Source organism: Leucoraja erinacea, chromosome 8 (assembly GCF_028641065.1).
Source record: "Leucoraja erinacea ecotype New England chromosome 8, Leri_hhj_1, whole genome shotgun sequence".
NCBI lineage: Eukaryota > Metazoa > Chordata > Chondrichthyes > Rajiformes > Rajidae > Leucoraja > Leucoraja erinaceus.
Genome location: NC_073384.1, coordinates 12,975,201 through 12,992,021, shown reverse-complemented (window position 1 = coordinate 12,992,021; position 16,821 = coordinate 12,975,201). Strand labels below are relative to the sequence as shown.

General features: G+C 47.4%; 1 protein-coding gene across 1 annotated transcript in view; it reads left to right on the top strand.

The window, feature by feature from the left end:
- The window catches only part of slc24a3 (solute carrier family 24 member 3), a 208,303-nt gene that overhangs the window by 175,979 nt on the left and 15,503 nt on the right, over positions 1-16,821 (top strand). The window contains exons 7-13 of the mRNA XM_055638995.1: positions 1,804-1,878; positions 6,277-6,302; positions 8,423-8,476; positions 9,769-9,905; positions 13,464-13,624; positions 14,601-14,871; positions 16,246-16,412. Of these exons, the coding sequence (XP_055494970.1) occupies positions 1,804-1,878; positions 6,277-6,302; positions 8,423-8,476; positions 9,769-9,905; positions 13,464-13,624; positions 14,601-14,871; positions 16,246-16,412 (891 nt within the window). The remainder of the gene's footprint in view (positions 1-1,803; positions 1,879-6,276; positions 6,303-8,422; positions 8,477-9,768; positions 9,906-13,463; positions 13,625-14,600; positions 14,872-16,245; positions 16,413-16,821) is intronic.

Genomic DNA, 16,821 nt, shown 5'->3' with positions numbered 1-16,821 from the left:
ATGTGATCGCTGTGAGTTTGTAGAACGAAATTGTCAAAACGTGCCCGTGGGAATGTTGACTGCTAATTCACAAGTTCACAAGTTATAGGAGTAGAATTAGGCCATTCGGCCCATCGAGTCTACTCCACCATTCAATCACGACTGATCTCTGCCTCCTAACCCCATTTTCCTGCCTTCTCCCCATAACCCTTGACACCAGTTCTAATCAAGAATGTGTCTATCTCTGCCTTAAAAATATCCACTGACTTAGCCTCCACAGCCCTCTGATAGATATAGATAGATAGCCTTTTATTGTCATTCAGACCGAAGTCTGAACGAAATTGCAGCAGTCATACATATAATACCATACAATAAAACAACAATAAACACGCAATGAATTCCACAGATTAACTACCCTCTGACTAAAGAAGTTCCTCCTCACCTCCTTTCTAAAAGAGCGCCCTTTAATTCTGATGCTATGACCTCTGGTCCTAGACTCCCCCACCAGTGGAAACATCCTTTCCGCATCCACTCTATCTGTGCCTTTCATTATTCTGTAAGTTTCAATGAGGTCCCCCCTCAACCTTCTAAACTCCAGCGAGTAGAGGCCCAGTGCTGTCAAACGCTCATCATATGCTAACCCACTCATTCTTGTAAACCTCCTCTGGACCCTCTCGAGAGCCAGCACATCCTTCCGCAGATATGGGGCCCAAAGTTGCTCACAATACTCCAAATGCGGCCTGACCTGACCTTATAGAGCCTCCGCATTACATCTCTGTTTTTGTATTCCAATGGCACGGCTGGTGCTGTCTTTGTCAAAACGAGCACTGTATAATATTGCCACACGTGCACTCACTGAATGATTAGGGTGGTGGATCAGCTGGGTCACTTACTTCCAAATGGTGTCAGGCTACTTGGCCACTGGTAGACCTGCAGTTACTAGAGCAAGTGGTAACCACAACCGCTTTCCTCCATAGATGCTGCCTGACCCTTTGAGTAACTCCAGCACTTTGTGCATTGAGTGAGGAAACAGGCCCTTTGGCCCACCTTGCCCAGGTTGGGCTGAAGGGCCTGTTTCCACGCTCCCCCATTCCACCAACAGGCCCAATCGACACTAGTCCCCCTTGCCTGCCTTTGGCCCATCCCGTTTTAAACCTGTCCTATCCATGTACCTGTCCCAATGTTTTTTAAACGTTGTGAGGGTACCTGCTTCAGCGACCTCCTCCAGCAGCTCGTTCCTTGCACCCAACTAAAATAGTTGCCCCTCAGGTTCCTATTAAATTTTCCCCCCCTCACCTCAATCCTATGTCCTTTAGTTCTTGAATTTCCCCTACTCTAGGGAAAAGATTGTGCATTTACCCTATCTATTCCTCTCATGATCTTATACAGCTCTATAAGATCACCCCTCATCCTCCTGCGCTCCAAGGAATAATGTCCTGGCCTGCTCAACCTCTCCCTATAGCTCAGGCCCTCGAGTCCCGGAAACATCCTCGTAAATCCGACAACAGTCTTACAATAACAAGGATCGTGGAGAGGTCCTGTGGGAAGGAACTGCAGATGCTGGTCTATACCGAAGATAGCCACAAAGTGCTGGAGTAACTCCAGTGGGTCTGAAGAAGGATTCTGACCCGAAACGTCACCTATTCTTTTTCTCCGGAGATGCTGCCTGACCCACTGAGTTACTCCAGCACTTTGTGTCTGTCTTGTGGAGAGATAATTTTGTTCCACAGGAAACCAAGCTATATTTACCTCGTACTGTTAACATTTGCATTGAAGATATTTAACTCCTTGAAGTAATATGTTGTGTTCTCTGTTTCATTCTAGGTGGTGCCATTGACATGGTGGTCGTTGATCAGAGATTCCAGTTATTACACCTTGTCGGTGATGGTACTTATCTTGGTAAGGATGTTATTTGGTTCCAGTGCTGCATCCAATTGTTTAGTGAAATCTCCGAGGAGCATTGAGGTGCTGAATTATTTGGAGCGAAGGTGAGGAGAGGGTTGGTGAGGTGGAATGGGCAACTAACCAGAGGCACAGACGCACAGGGAACCGCAGATGCAAATAACCGCGGATAATTGTTTTACAACATAGTGTAGCAAAGTGTGGAGTCATGCATTTTGGTAGTAGTAATAAAGGCGTAGACTATTTTCTAAATGGGGAGAGAATCTAGAAATCGGAGGTGCAAATGGACTTGGGAGCGCTGGTGCAGGATTCCCGAAAAGTTAATCAGCAAGTCGAATCGGTAGTAAAGAAAGCAAACTCAATTCTAGCATTTATTTCAAGAGGGCTTGTATACAAAACAGGGATGTGATGTTGAGGCTCCATAAGGCGCTGGTCAGGCCACATTTGGAACATTGTGAGCAATTTTGAGCACCATATCTGAGGAAGGATGAGCTGACTCTGGAGAGGTCCCAGAGGAGGTTTAAAAGAATGATCCCAGGAATCAGTAGGTGAACCAATGATGAGCGTTTGTCGGCACTGGGCCTGTACTCCGTCATTGAAACGTACAGAATAGTGAAAGGCTTGGATAGAGTGGATGTGGAGAGGATGTTTCCACTAGTGGGAGAGTCTAGGTCTAGAGGTCATAGCCTCAGAATTAAAGGACGTTCTTTTAGGAAGGAGATGAGGAGAAATTTCTTTAGTCAGAGGGTGGTGAATCTGTGGAATTCATTGCCATAGAAGGCTGTGGAGGCCATGTCAGTGGATATTTTTAAGGCAGAGATAGATAGCTTCTTGATTAGTACAGCTGTCCGTGGTTATGGGGAGAAGGCGGGAGAATTGGGCTATGAGGGAAAGATAGGTCAGTCATGATTGAATGGTAGAGTAGACTTGATGGGCCGAATGGAGAACCTCTTTACTCCTATACTGAAATCCTCTTGTCATGAAGGTCCACATTCCATTAGCTTTCTTCACTGCCTGCTGTACCTGTAAGCCGACTTTCAGTGACCGGTGTACAAGGACGCCCAGATCTCGCTGCACCTCCCCCTTACCTAACCTAACCCCATTGAGATAATAATCTGCCCCCTTGTTCCACTACCTTGTTGAGATGGGTGACACTGCAAAGTATTTCTCTGGAGTTTTTGAATAAATTTGGAAAGCCAATTAAATGCTAAAAATGGACCTACAACAGATTGTCCCTTCAGGATATTGTGTGGCATCTAATTAATCTACAGTGTAATATGATTATATATTAATTATGGCTCTACACTGTAATTAGCAACCTGCTGAGATGGGAAATACTTTACTCTGGGTAGTCAGCAAAGATGACATCCTCTGCATTGTCTTCAGCCTGAATCCTCCAAAACCATGTTTCCCTGAAACCTCCTCCATGTTTCTCCAAAACCACTGTATCGCAAAACTAAACGAACAACTTTAAACTACCACCCGCCCGTGCAGCCTTGAGGAGCATCTTAAAGCAGGAGACAGTGGTAATGAGGCAGAGGAGTTTACGGGAAGGAATTCCAGAGCTCGGGCTCCTGCCAGCTGAGGACACAGAGGACTTCAGTGGAAAGATGATTATTTGGGATGCACAAAGTGCATGGGAGTCATGGTGGCGCAGCAGTAGAGTTGCTGCCTTACAGCGCCAGAGACACGGGTTCGTTCCTGACTACAGGTGCTGTCTGTACGAAGTTTGTACGTTCTCCCCGGTGCCCTGCGTGGGTTTTCTCCAGGAGCTCCGGTTTCCTCCCACACTCCAAAGACATATTGGTTTTCCACGAGTAGTAGCTCTACTCAATAACCAAAAATCTGTAGCCTCCTTTTGCTCTGGTATTATATTTAATTCACATGTTTAATCGATAATGTTTTATTATTAATGTTTTATGTGTCACTATATATCATGTTGCCACTTGCGTGCGGAGCACCAAGGCAAATTCCTTGTATGTGAATACCTGGCCAATAAACTTATTCATTCATTCGTTTGTAGGTTAATTGGCCTGGTAAAAAGGCAAAATTGTCCTTGGTGTGTGTAGGATAGTATTAGTGTGCAAGGATCGCTGGTCGGCACGGACTCGGTGGGCCGAAGGGCCTGTTTCCACCCTGTATCTCTGAACTAAACTAAACCAAAGACAGGAGACACAAGTGATGGAGACAGCTTGAGAGGTTGTTTGTCAGGAGCAGATGGGGGGGAAGGTTCAAGTTCAAGTTCATTGTCATGTGTCCCTGATAGGACAATGAAATTCTTGCTTTGCTTCAGCACAGAGAACATAATAGGCATTGACTACAAAACACATGAATATATAAACTGATGAAGTGCAAATAACAGATAATGGGTTATTAATGTTCAGAGTTTTGGCCGAGCCAGGTTTAATAGCCTGATGGCTGTGGGGAAGTAGCTATTCCTGAACCTGGTCGTTGCAGTCTTCAGGCTCCTGTACCTTCTACCTGTAGGTAGCAGGGAGATGAGTGTGTGGCCAGGATGGTGTGGGTCTTTGATGATACTGCCAGCCTTTTTGAGGCAGCGACTTCGATAAAGGTTAAAGGTTGAAGCCACAAAGGAAATTGAAAGCGGGAATAAGGATTTTAAAATGAAATTGTTTTGCAGCAGGAGCCAGTGCGGTTCGCCACATTAAAAGGGTGCGGTTTGCAAACCAGTTTGGGACAGAGCAGATTATTGCTGAGGTGTTTTCAAGACTTCAAAGTCAGTTCTATGTTATCCCACTTTCACACACTACACACTGGGGACAGTTTGCAGAAGGCAATTAAGCTACAAACCTGCACGTCTTTTTGTGATGAGCACCCGGAGAAAACCCACGCAGGTCACGGAGGGAAGGTACAGCTTTGTACAGACAGCACCCATAGTTAGGATGGAATGCGGGTCTCTAGCGCTGTAAGGCAGCAACTCTACCGCCCCGGCATCGAGCAGCAGTGCTTTTCCAGGGACTGGCTGAGCAGGAATTTGGAACGTCAGTCTTTTCTGTAAAACACCTCCAGCATGTTAGATTTTCATTTTACGCAACGCAGTTGAACGATCTTGCGAGACCCACACAGAGGTGCAGAAACCGAAGAGTTTCAATGCCGCAGCTGTAACTTGTCGCATGGTCTCTTCCTGCCATCTGCTGGTTAATTGTGATGTTTGCAAAATATGTCAAGATAATGGAGATGCACGGAACTGCAGATGCTGGGAATCTTGACTTGTTGGATTTCGGTCTTCTGTTGATAAATGCCCGCTTGGGAATGAGAGAGAAACACTCCACCGATGTGCAAAGAAGATGGAATTTAACTTCAGCTAGAGTCAAGTCAAGAGAGTATATTGTCATGTGTCCCAAATAGGACAATGAAATTCTTGCTTGCTGCAGCACAACAGAATATCGGCATGAATACAGATCAGATGAGACCATAGAATATATATATATACACACATAAATAAACAGATAAAGCTTCACTAAAAGGTAGGCACACCTTGAAAAATATCAATTTTTCTGCGATAGATGTGGAATAAATCAAATTATTAATGAAAGAGTCAAAGGACAGGAGTGTATTAGATCATGGACAAACACAAAATGCTGGAGTAATTCAGCGCATCAGGCATCATCTTTGGGGAAAAAAAGGAATAGGTGACGTTTTGGGTCAAAATCCGTGTTCAGACTGAGAGTCAGGGGAGAGGGAAACTAGAGGTGTGAAAAGGTTCAGAACGAAAGGTGACCTGTATCTCAAACATCTTTGTGTATTGGTCTAAGATCTCTTTACTATGCAAATTAGCTTCGGCAAAGCGCAAAGTGCTGGAGGGACTCAACAGGTCAGGCAGCATCTGAGGAGGGAATGGACTGTCTGTGACTTTTCAGGTCGGGACACTTCTTCAGACTGTTTGGAATGGGGGGGGGGGGGGGGGGGGGGAGCTGGAACAGAGGTGGGGGCGGGGAAAAGCCCAGTAAGTGATAGGTGGATACAGGTTGGGGAGGGGTTGATGGTTTGATTGGCAGGTGGCTGGAGTTAGTGAGAGGTGAGAGGTGAAATGGAGTTGCGAGGAGATGGGGAGTGAAATGTAAAGTCAATGTGGATGGAAGGGATGGGAGAGGGAGGGGGGGGGCAAGGAAAATGGGAGACTCTTGGGTGGGAGATGAGTGTACGAAAGTGGGGAAAGGAACAGGGTGACCAGCGGTGGGAGATGATTGTGAGGGTAAGGTGCATAGGAAGAGATCAAATGTATTCCTAGATATTAATTTGATTGGTAATATGCATAAATACGCGCTGATTTTGGTTGGAACTAAAGCCAATCGTAGATGTTATATTTAGAATTGAAGCTTATCTCTGATGTGGCTGAAGGAACATTCTCAATACATTTTCTCTTTTTTCCAGATTATTTATGATGAAAGAATTTCTTGGTAAGTGTCGCTCATGAACATCTCAAATTGTAGGAACATTACACCCACGCAGACTAGACCCATGGGGTCCTAACGATGTACAACAGGCCCTTCTGCCCACCATGTCCATGCTGCCCTCTTTGTCCATGTGCACTGATCCTATTTGCCCGTCGTTGGTCCTTGCCTATTCAACAGCCTGTCCAACAACAGCCTGTGGGCGGCACGGTGGGCAGCGGTAGAGTTGCTGCCTTACAGCACCAGAGACCCATGCTCAATCCTGACTACACGGAGTTTACACGTTCCCCCCATGGCCTTGTGTTTTCTCCGGGTGCTCCCACGTTCCAAAGACGTACAGATGTAAATTGTTAAGTTGTAAATTGTCCCTAGTGTGTGTTGGACCGTGCTAATCTATTGGGCGATCGCTGATCAGCGTGGACTCGGTCGGCTGAAGGGCCTGTTTCCGCGCTGTATCTCTAAACTAATTTGAAAAGAAAGTTGTGCTTTGCCTGAAATTGCCTGCTTCCTCATGTCTGAAATCTAAATCTAAAAAAAAATGTCTCTTATATCTCATTCTTCCACCTCCTCAGGCAGTGAGTTCCAGATATCAACCACCACCATGTAAAAAAAACCCTCTCCCCTCTGGACTCCCTTTTGAAACCTCTTCCTTTCACCTTAAACCTTTGTCCTTTGATACCCTTACCATGGGAGAAAGTTTCTCAACCTCTATCCTGTCTATGCATTTCTTTAATTAATTTATATATACGTCTATCAGGTCACTCTTCAACCTCCTTCCACCCTGGGGAAAACAGGCCCAATTTATCCAATTATTGGGTCTGAAGAAGGGTCTTGACCCAAATCGTCACCCATTCCTTCTCTCCGGAGATGCTGCCTGTCCCGCTGAGTTACTTCAGCATTTTGAGTCTATCTTCGATTTAAACCAGCATCTGCAGTTATTTCCCACCCAATTTATCCAATCTCTCCCCACAACTAAAGTACTCCAATCCCGGCAACTTCCACAGTGAATTCCATCTCCATTCTCTCCAGCACAATCCATCCTATAGTACGGTGAACTGAACTGTGTACGTTACCCCATGCCTTCTAACCAGTGTGTTGTGAGTTGCAGCATAGTATCCCAGATTTTATTTCTGTGCCCTGGCCTGCGATGGCAAACGTGCCAGTTGCTTTCTTCACCACTGTCCGGCAATACTCAACAATCACTCGCTGTAATCACTATAAATTATAGGAGCAGAATTAGGCCATTTGGCCCTTCAAGTCCACCCCGCCATTCAATCATGGCTGATCTATCTTTCCCTCCAAAGGACATTTACCTGCTTTTCCCCATAACCCCTGACACCCGCACTAATCAAAAATCTGTCAATCTTAAATGATACTCAATGACTTGGCCTCCGCAACCGTCTGGCAATGAATTCCACTGATCCACCACCCTGTGACTAAAGAAATTCCTCCGCCTCTCCTTCCTAAAGCTCCGTTCCATCGATACTTCACACCCTGTGCACAACCCCTCTCTATCGGGCGGCACGGTGGCGCACGGGTAGTGTTGCTGCCTCACAGCGCTAGAGACCCGGGTTCCATCCTGACTGCGGGTGCTGTCTGTGCGGAGTTTGTACGTTCTCCCCGTGACCGCGTGGGTTTTCTCCAGATCGCTAGTCGGCACAGACTCGGTGGGCCGAAGGGCCTGTTTCTGTGCTATATCTCTAAACTAAACTGAACTAATCAGTACTTCACACTCACTCTTCATTCGTCTGTTTTCCTTAAATACACCACTTGGACGGGTGCATGGACAGGAACAGTGTGGAGGGATTTGGACCAAATGCGGGCTAATGGAACTAGCTTCGAATGGGGTACCTTGGTCAGCATGGACGAGATGGGCTGAAGGGCCTGTATCCACGCTGTATGACCCCCCATCTGTTCACTTTCCATCAGTTCCGCACACTCACTTTCACTTCATCCACACCATCTAACGGTTCATGCATCCACCCCTTTTGTTTTATTCACCACATACTGTGGTGTCTGGTGGTAATAATGTATGATAGAGTACTTCAACAACTCTCTCTGCATGCTCTGTAACGCAATGCATATTGATGAACTAATGCAAGGATTTGTATCACTTTCCTCCTCAGGTGGGAATCTTTGATCTTGGTATTAATGTACGCAGTCTACATCTTGATTATGAAGTAAGGATCAATAAGTTTTTATCTTCTCTGACATTTGATGATGGGAATCACTTGTATATTAGTGTATCGAGCTTTACAGGGCTGCTCGAGTCAAGGGGTTCTCTGCTATCCCTGGCCATTTTTTGTTTGGTTTAGTTTAGTTTGGAGATACAACATGGAAACAGGCCGCTCAACCCACTGAGTCACACGCCCAGGCACTCGTTCCATGTTAGTCCGGCTTCACATCCTACACACTGGGAACAATTTGCAAAGGCCAGTTTACTTACAAACCTGCACGTCTTTGTGACGTGGGAGGGAAATGGGGGGGGCGGCACGGTGGCACAGCGGTAGAGTTGCTGCCCTACAGCGCTTACAGCGCCACAGACCGAGGTTCGTTCCCGACTACAGATGCTGTCTGTACGGAGTTTGTACGTTCTCCCCGTGACCACGCGGGTTTTCTCCGAGATCTTCGGAGTTTCCTCCCACACTCCAAAGACGGGCAGGTTTGTAGGTTATTTGGCTGGATGTAAGTGTAAATTGTCCCTGGTCTGTGTAAGGTAGCGATAATATGCGGGCATCGCCGGTCGGTGGGGATTCGATGGGCCGAAGGGCCATTTCTGCACTGTATCTCTAAACTAAACACCTAAACTAAACTAAACTAAACACCTGGAGGAAAGCCACGTGGTCTCAGGAAGAGCGTGCAAGCTCAGCACAGACAGCACCCGAGGTCAGGATAGAACCCGGGACTCCGGCGCTGTGAGGCACCAGCTCTACCGCTGCGTCACGGTGCTGACACAGCAGTTTGGGGTAGAAAACATGCTGGGATTAATAATACAGGAACGGCAGCACTGATTGCAACAGAGGCTCACAAACACAGTGTTCAATGGCCGAACACTGTCAGAAATTGACATATTTTGCATTCACTTTTGAAGAAAGGTCTTCACATGATGTCTCCTTTTGTATTTCTAACTGCATAAACTTCAGAACAATTAAATATATTCTGGGCTTCATCATATTTCAATGGATATTTTTGCGGCAGAGGGATAGATTCTCGATTAGTACGGAAGTCGGGTTATGGGGAGAAGGAAGGTGAATGGGGTTAGAAGAGAGAGATAGATCAGTCATGATTGAATGACGAAGTAGACTTGATGGGCTGAATGGCCTAATTCTGCTCCTATCACTCATGAAGTTATATTTACTGAAGTGATGTAAAATTTGTAATGTACGTTTGTAAAAATGTAAACATAAGCTTCTGACTTTGAAAGATTTACATTAAGAAAATGTAATTTCTACCACTTGCTGCTTGGCCCCAGGTTCAACACGTCACTGCAGATTTTCTTTGAAAGCAAATTGAAGAAGCCATCTGTGAACATGGCCAATGGGAACACGGGTAATGCAGAAATCGATGACAACAGCAACTGCGATGCAACTGTGGTCTTACTGACAAAAGGTAAGAAGGGGTCGAGCTGTGAAGCACAAAATGCTGGAGTAACTCAGCGGGGCAGGCAGCGTCTGTGGAGAGAAGCAATGGGTGACGTTTCGGGTCCAGAACCTTCACGTCACCCATTCCTTCTCTCCAGAGATGCTGCCTGTGCACCTGAGTTACTCCAAGTATTATGCGTCTATCTTCGATTTAAACCAGTATCTGCAGTTCTTTCCTACACAAGCATGTAAATAGTTTATTTAGTTTAGTTTAGAGATACAGCGCGGAAACAGGCCCTTCATCCCACCGAGCCTGTGCTGACCAGCGATCCCCGCACATTAACACTGCCCTACACACACACAAAGGACAATCTTTACATTTTTGTTATAAGATACATTTATACCAAGCGAAGTAACCGGCAGACCTGTACCTCAAATAAGCTCTGAACCTCATAGACTTTCATTGTTATTATAATAATCTATATCATAATAAGACATATGGCACTATAATTGTTTGTTTGATATTTATGTGTACATATGCGCGCGTGTGTTTGTGTGTGTGTGTGTGCCCGTGTCTCCATGTGTGTGTGTGTGCGCGTGTCTCCATGTGTGTGTGTGTGTGTGTGTGTGTGTGTGCGCGTGTCTCCATGTGTGTGTGTGTGTGTGTGCGCGTGTCTCCATGCGTGTGTGTGTGTGTGTGTGTGCGCGTGTCTCCATGTGTGTGTGTGTGTGAACTGTGTTTTTTCTCGTGTCTCCGTGTGTGTGTGTGTGTGTGTGTGTGTGTGCGCGTGTCTCCATGTGTGTGTGTGTGTGTGCGCGTGTCTCCATGTACACACACTGAACTTTTTTTTCTCATTATATTGTTTAAAGTGTACTATGTTTACATATTCTGTTGTGCAGCTGCAAGTAAGAATTTCATTGCTCTATCTTGGACAGACGACAATAAAACACTCTTGACTCCTGACTTTGGAGTGTGGGAGGAAACCGAAGATCTCGGAGCAAACCCACGCACGTCACGGAGGGGGGGGGGTTGATGAACGTACAAACTCCCCACAGTCAGCACCCCGTGGTCATGATCGAACCTGGCACTGTGAGGCAGTTGCTCTACCACTGTGCTGCCGTGCCGCAGTAATTTAATATTTACAGAAATTGTCAACTGTTTTACATCAGGCACCTCGGGTTGAACAATGTGCTGTACAAGGACAGAGAGATTACTTGTCTTGCAACACAGTGGCGCAAATGGTAGAGCCACTGCCTCACAGCGCCAGTGCTATCTGTGAGGAGTTTGCACGTTCTCCCAGTGACCCATTTGGCTTCATCCGAGCACGCCGGTTTCCTCCCACATCCGAAAGACGTGCGGGTTTGTGGGCTAATTGGCCACTGTAAATTGTAGGGTGCATAAGTGGGATTAGCGGGTGATCGATGGTCAGCGTGGATTCAGTGGGCCGAAGGGCCAGTGTCCATGCTGTATCTCTATACTAAACCAAGCTAGGGACCCTTCTTCAATCTGAAGGGTCCTGATCTGAAAACGTTGCCTGCCATCTTCCTCCACAGATGCTGCCTGACCTGCTGAGCTCCTCCAGCACTTTGTTTTTTGCTCAGGATTCCAGCGTGTGCAGCGCAATGTGGCTGCCTTGCCTGCTCCCGATTGGTCAGGGTTGATTGATTGTATGATCGATCAATACTTTATAGCCACGTGTACTTGGTGCAGTGAGATTCTTGGTTTGCATGCAATGCGCAAGTATGCGAAGAGTCGCCACCTAAAGGGCGTCGACAATGTTACAAAAGTATTCAATATAGTATCAATATAGTCCCTCTCTTCCTTCTCCCACCCCCAACCCCCCCAGCCCCTTTGTTCTCGTCGGCCCCTCCCCCCACGGCGGACACTGCCTTTGTTCTCCGTGGCGCACCATCCACCGACGGTCAGGACGCACGTGGGCTATGGCCCTCCGACGACCCTCCACTCTCACGACGGCCCTCGTGCTCTCATCAGCAGCTCACCGAAGGCCATCTCGCTCTCCGACGGCTCTCCATTCTCACCGTCGGCCCTCTCGTTCACCGAGGGTGCGGGCTGCCAAGGCGGGGGAGTGCTTCACACTCACTTCTCTGCTTTTTTATAGAGTCTGCAGAAAATATCTGCAGAACTGAACAACCTTTCTATTGCCAGAGTGAGCAACACCGGAAATTGGAGGAACAGCACCTCATATTCCGCCTGGGTAGCTTGCGTCCTGATGGCATGAACGTTGAATTCTCCCAATTTTGCTAGCCCTTGCTGTCTCCTCCCCTTCCTTAACCCTTGAGCTGTCTCCCTCCCATCCCCCCGCCCTCGGGCTCCTCCTCCTCCCTTTTTCCTTCCTTCTCCCCCCCCCCCCCATCAGTCTGAAAAAGGTTTTGGCCCGAAACGTCACCTATTTCCTTCGCTCCATAGATGCTGCTGCACCCGCTGAGTTTCTCCAGCAATTTTGTGTACCTTCGATCTTCCAGCATCTGCAGTTCCTTCTTGAAAACCTTTCTATAGAATGCCACTCGGTCCACATATACGTGCGTCTCGTGATGAAGCGAGTCGTCAGAGAAAACCCAGCTCTCTCGCACAGTGAAGTAGTGGCTCTGCCGCTGCGCCACTGCACTGCCCTTCACTCCCTGAGACATCCTTTGGCCACTTCCCCCCACAGATGCTGCATGACCTGCTGAGTTGCTCCGGCACTTTGTTTCATCCTAAAGGAGAGGTGTAGAGTTTAGTTTAGTTTAGAGATACAACGTGGAAATAGGCCCGACCAGCGATCCCCGCCCACAGACACTATCCCGCACGCACGAGGGACAATTTACAATTATACCAAGCCAATTGGCCGACAAACCTGTACGTCTTTGGAGTGTGGGAGGAAACCAGAGATCCCGAGAAAACCCACGCAGGTCATGGGGAGAACGCACAAACTCCGTACAGACAGGCACCCGTAGTCTGGATCGAACCCGGGTACCTGGCGCTGTAAGGCAGTAGCTCTATCGTGTGCTGCAGTGCCATAATTATTAAGCATCATTGGCATGGGGAATTTTTAAGTAGACTTAAGGAATGATAAAGCAATTGCAGCCATTCAACTGGCAAGCCTGGCCAGGGTGAAAGGTCATAAGGTCATAAGGACTAGGAGTAGAATTAGGCCATTCAGCCCATCAAGTCCAATCCGCCATTCAATCATGGATGATCTTTCTCTTCTTCCTAACCCTATTCTCCTGCCTTCTCCCCGTAACCTCTGACACCCGTACTAATCAAGAATCTATCTGTCTCTGCCTTAAAAATATCCACTGACTTAGCCTCCACACCCTTCTGTGGCAAAGAAGTCCACAGATTCAACACCCTCTGACTAAAGATATTTTGCCTCATCTCCTTCCTAAAAGAACGTCCTTTAATCCCGAGGCCGTGACCTCTGGTCCTAGACTCTCCCACTAGTGGAAACATCCTCTCCACATCCACTCTTTTCAGGCCTCTCACGATTCTGTATGTTTCAATTCCTTCTAACCTCCAGCCAGTACTGGCCCAGTGCTGACAAACGCTCATCATCGGTTAAGGTTTAACACTGTTTTTCTTTTACAGCCAACTTCTCTCGTAACTCCTCTGTGCTGATGGTGGACGAGATGCTCTCTGCATCCCCACACCAGCTGTCTTTCTCCGAGGCCAGTCTCAGGATCATGATAACCAGTCACTTTGGACCCAAAACCCGCCTAAGCATGGCCAGCCGCATGCTCATCAATGAGGTAATTGGAAGAAGAAGTCTTCATAGAGTCTTAAGGGCCTGTCCCACTGTACGAGGTAATTCAAGAGTTCTCCTGCGTTTTCCCCTGATTCGAACTCGGAGAATGTCCGTAGCGGGTCCGTAGGAGTTCGTGGATGTCCCGTAGCGGCTCGTACGAGTAAAAAGTAACAATTTTTTTCATCACGAGTATTTTTTCACTCGTGGACATTTTTCACAGTGTTGAAAAAACGTCACGAGTTTACCGGATTTCCCGAGTACCTACCGTTACTCGTACGAGCCGCTATGAGACATCCACGACAGACCCGCTATGGAAATTCTCCGAGTTCGAATCAGTGGAAAACTCGGGAGAATTCTTGAATTACCTTGTACAGTGGGACAGGCCCTTTAGAGTGAAACAGCGTGGAAACAGGCCCTGTGGCCCAACTTGCCCACACCGACCAACATGTCCCATCTACACTAGTCCCACCTGCCTGCGTTTGGCCCTTATCCCTCTAAACCTATCCTACCCAGAAAACCTGCTGGAGAGAACCCACACGGTCATGGGGAGAACGTACAAACTCCATACAGACAGCACCCGTAGTCAGGATTGAACCCGGGTCTCTGGCGCCACCAGGCAGCAACTGTACCGCTGTGCCACGCTGTGGAAGATCAATGATCGGCACGGCTCAGCGAGCCGGAGGGCCTATTTCCACGCGTATCTCTAAACTAAACTGAAACTATACTATTTCGAAAAGAACTGCAGATGCTGGTTTAAAACGAAGATAAACACAAAGTGCTGGAGTAACTCAGCGGGACCGGCAGCATCTCTGGAGAGAAGGAATGGGTGTTGTTTCGGGTCATCTCTTGAAACGTCACCTCTTCCTTCTCTCCAGAAATGCAGCCTGTCCCGCTGACTAACTCCAGCACTTTGTGCCTATCTCTGAAACCAAACCAATTTGGGGCAAAGGCGTTGATTTTCTGTCCGTTGCTTTTTGCAGAGACAACGGCTGATCAGCAGCAAGAGCGTTTCCAACGGGGAACCCGAGGTTTCCATTAAAATTCCCGGGAAGCGCAGCCTGGAGAATGGGACTGGCCCGAGCTACTCTGCGGAGAGGGGGGTGAGCGGGCTGTGGACGGAGGAGGCCAGAGCCGCCGGCAGCAGCCAGAGGGAGGCCGAGAACGAGGACAACCAGAACAACGAAAACGACGAAGAGGAGGAGGAGGAGGAAGGGGAAGGGGAAGGGCCGTTCGTGCCGTTCCACCTGCCTGGTGAGTGTGCAGGGAGAGCCACTTGTTCACAACCTTCATCCGACGTAAGAGCAGGATTTGGCCATTCTGCCCACCAGGCACATGCCGTCAGGAATTATTCAGGGTAGGCACGACCATGGGCAGTCGTTCGACCTTTAAAACTCGTTAAAAAAAATCACGCATGCGCAGAAAATGGTAAAACCGCGCATGCGCAGATCGGTCCTGTAGGCAGTCAGTCGACTTTTAAAAAATCTTTTTAAAAATGCGGAGGTGACATACATTATATGTTTGTTTGTGCTGTGGAAGAGAGCAAAGGAAAGGGAGGGAAATTTTTTTTTAAAGTTAAAAATTAAAAAAAAAAAAAGAAAAGAAAAAAAAAAGAAAAGAATGCGCATGCACAGATTGGTCTCTTCTTCTGTGAACATGCGCAGCACCTTCCTCTGCACACGTGCGCGCAGAACACGGTGCAAAGACAGGCTTTCAGCTGCCTTTATTGCCCGTTGTAAGTGAAGGCTTGAAGCAGCGTCCACGGCACGCGTTGACCATAGTTACGCGTATTACGCGTACTGCGGATGAAAGGCACGGGAGAATTATGCCTAGATTGATTATTAAAATAATAACCATTTAATAATAAATACTGAATTTAGTTAGGGGGTCATGACAGAAGCCTCCTCGTGGTGATCCCCGCAAACGGTGACACGGTGAACTCTGCGACGCGTCGGGTGACCAATTCTGTCAACGTGTTGCACGATGACAGAAGCCAACAGCGAGCTACACGTCGTCTGACACACGAGCGAACGATCAAACCGAATTTAGTAAATGAATTGGAAATCTTTACTATTTACATTTAATAATAACCTTTTTATAATTTTAGCCTTGCCTATCCTGACGGCACGTGCCTGCTGTCTACAGCCGGAAGGGATGTGTAGCAAGGAACTGCAGATGAAGAAGGGTCTCAACCCTTCTTGCTATTGAGGGAGGGCAGCGTAGATTCACCAGGTTAATTCCCGGGATGGCGTGACTGACATCTTCTGCTCCTCATTGTCACGGAGTCAGAATCATGGCTGATCTACCTCTCCTTCATAACCCCATTCTGCCCCCATAACCCCATAAGCCCTGACACCCGTACTAATCAAGAATCTATTTCCCTCTGCTGTAAAAATATCCATTGTCTTGGCCTCCACAGCCTTCTGTGGTAATGAAATCCAACAGAATCACCACTCTCTGTCTAAAGAAATTCCTCTTCATCTCCTTCCTGAAGGAACGTCCTTGGATTCTGAGGCTGTGCCCTCTGGTCCTAGACTCTCCCACTAGTGGAAACGCCCGAGAACTCCTCGCCCGCTGTTTTGCCCTGTGTCTGGCACGGAGCCTTATCTTCTTCTGGTCTCTCCGCAGCGGGAATGTGGGACGTGGTAAAGTGGGCGATAGCCTGGCCGCTGTGTTTCGTGATGTACTTCACCATCCCGAACTGCGCCAAGCCTCGATGGGAGAAGTATTTCATGTTCACCTTCGTCGCAGCTACCATGTGGATCGCCATTTTCTCCTACGTGATGGTGTGGATGGTGAGTGGCTGGAGGGAATAGACTTCCTCGGGTGATATTTTCTTTTGGCCAAGGGGAAAGTGTCGACTCTGGGTGTGGTGCCCCTTGGCACAGCTGGTCTATGAAGCTTATAGGGATAGGAGTAGAATTAGGCCATTCAGCCCATCAAGCCTACTTTACCATTCAATCATGGCTGATCTATCTCTCCCTCCTAATCCCATTCTCCTGCCTTCTCCCCATAACCTCTGACACCCGGACTAATCATCTATCTATCTATCTATCTATCTATCTATCTATCTATCTATCTATCTATCTATCTATCTATCTATCTATCTATCTATCTATCTATCTATCTATCTATCTATCTATCTATCTATCTATCTATCTATCTATCTATCTATCTATCTATCTATCTATCTATCTATCTATC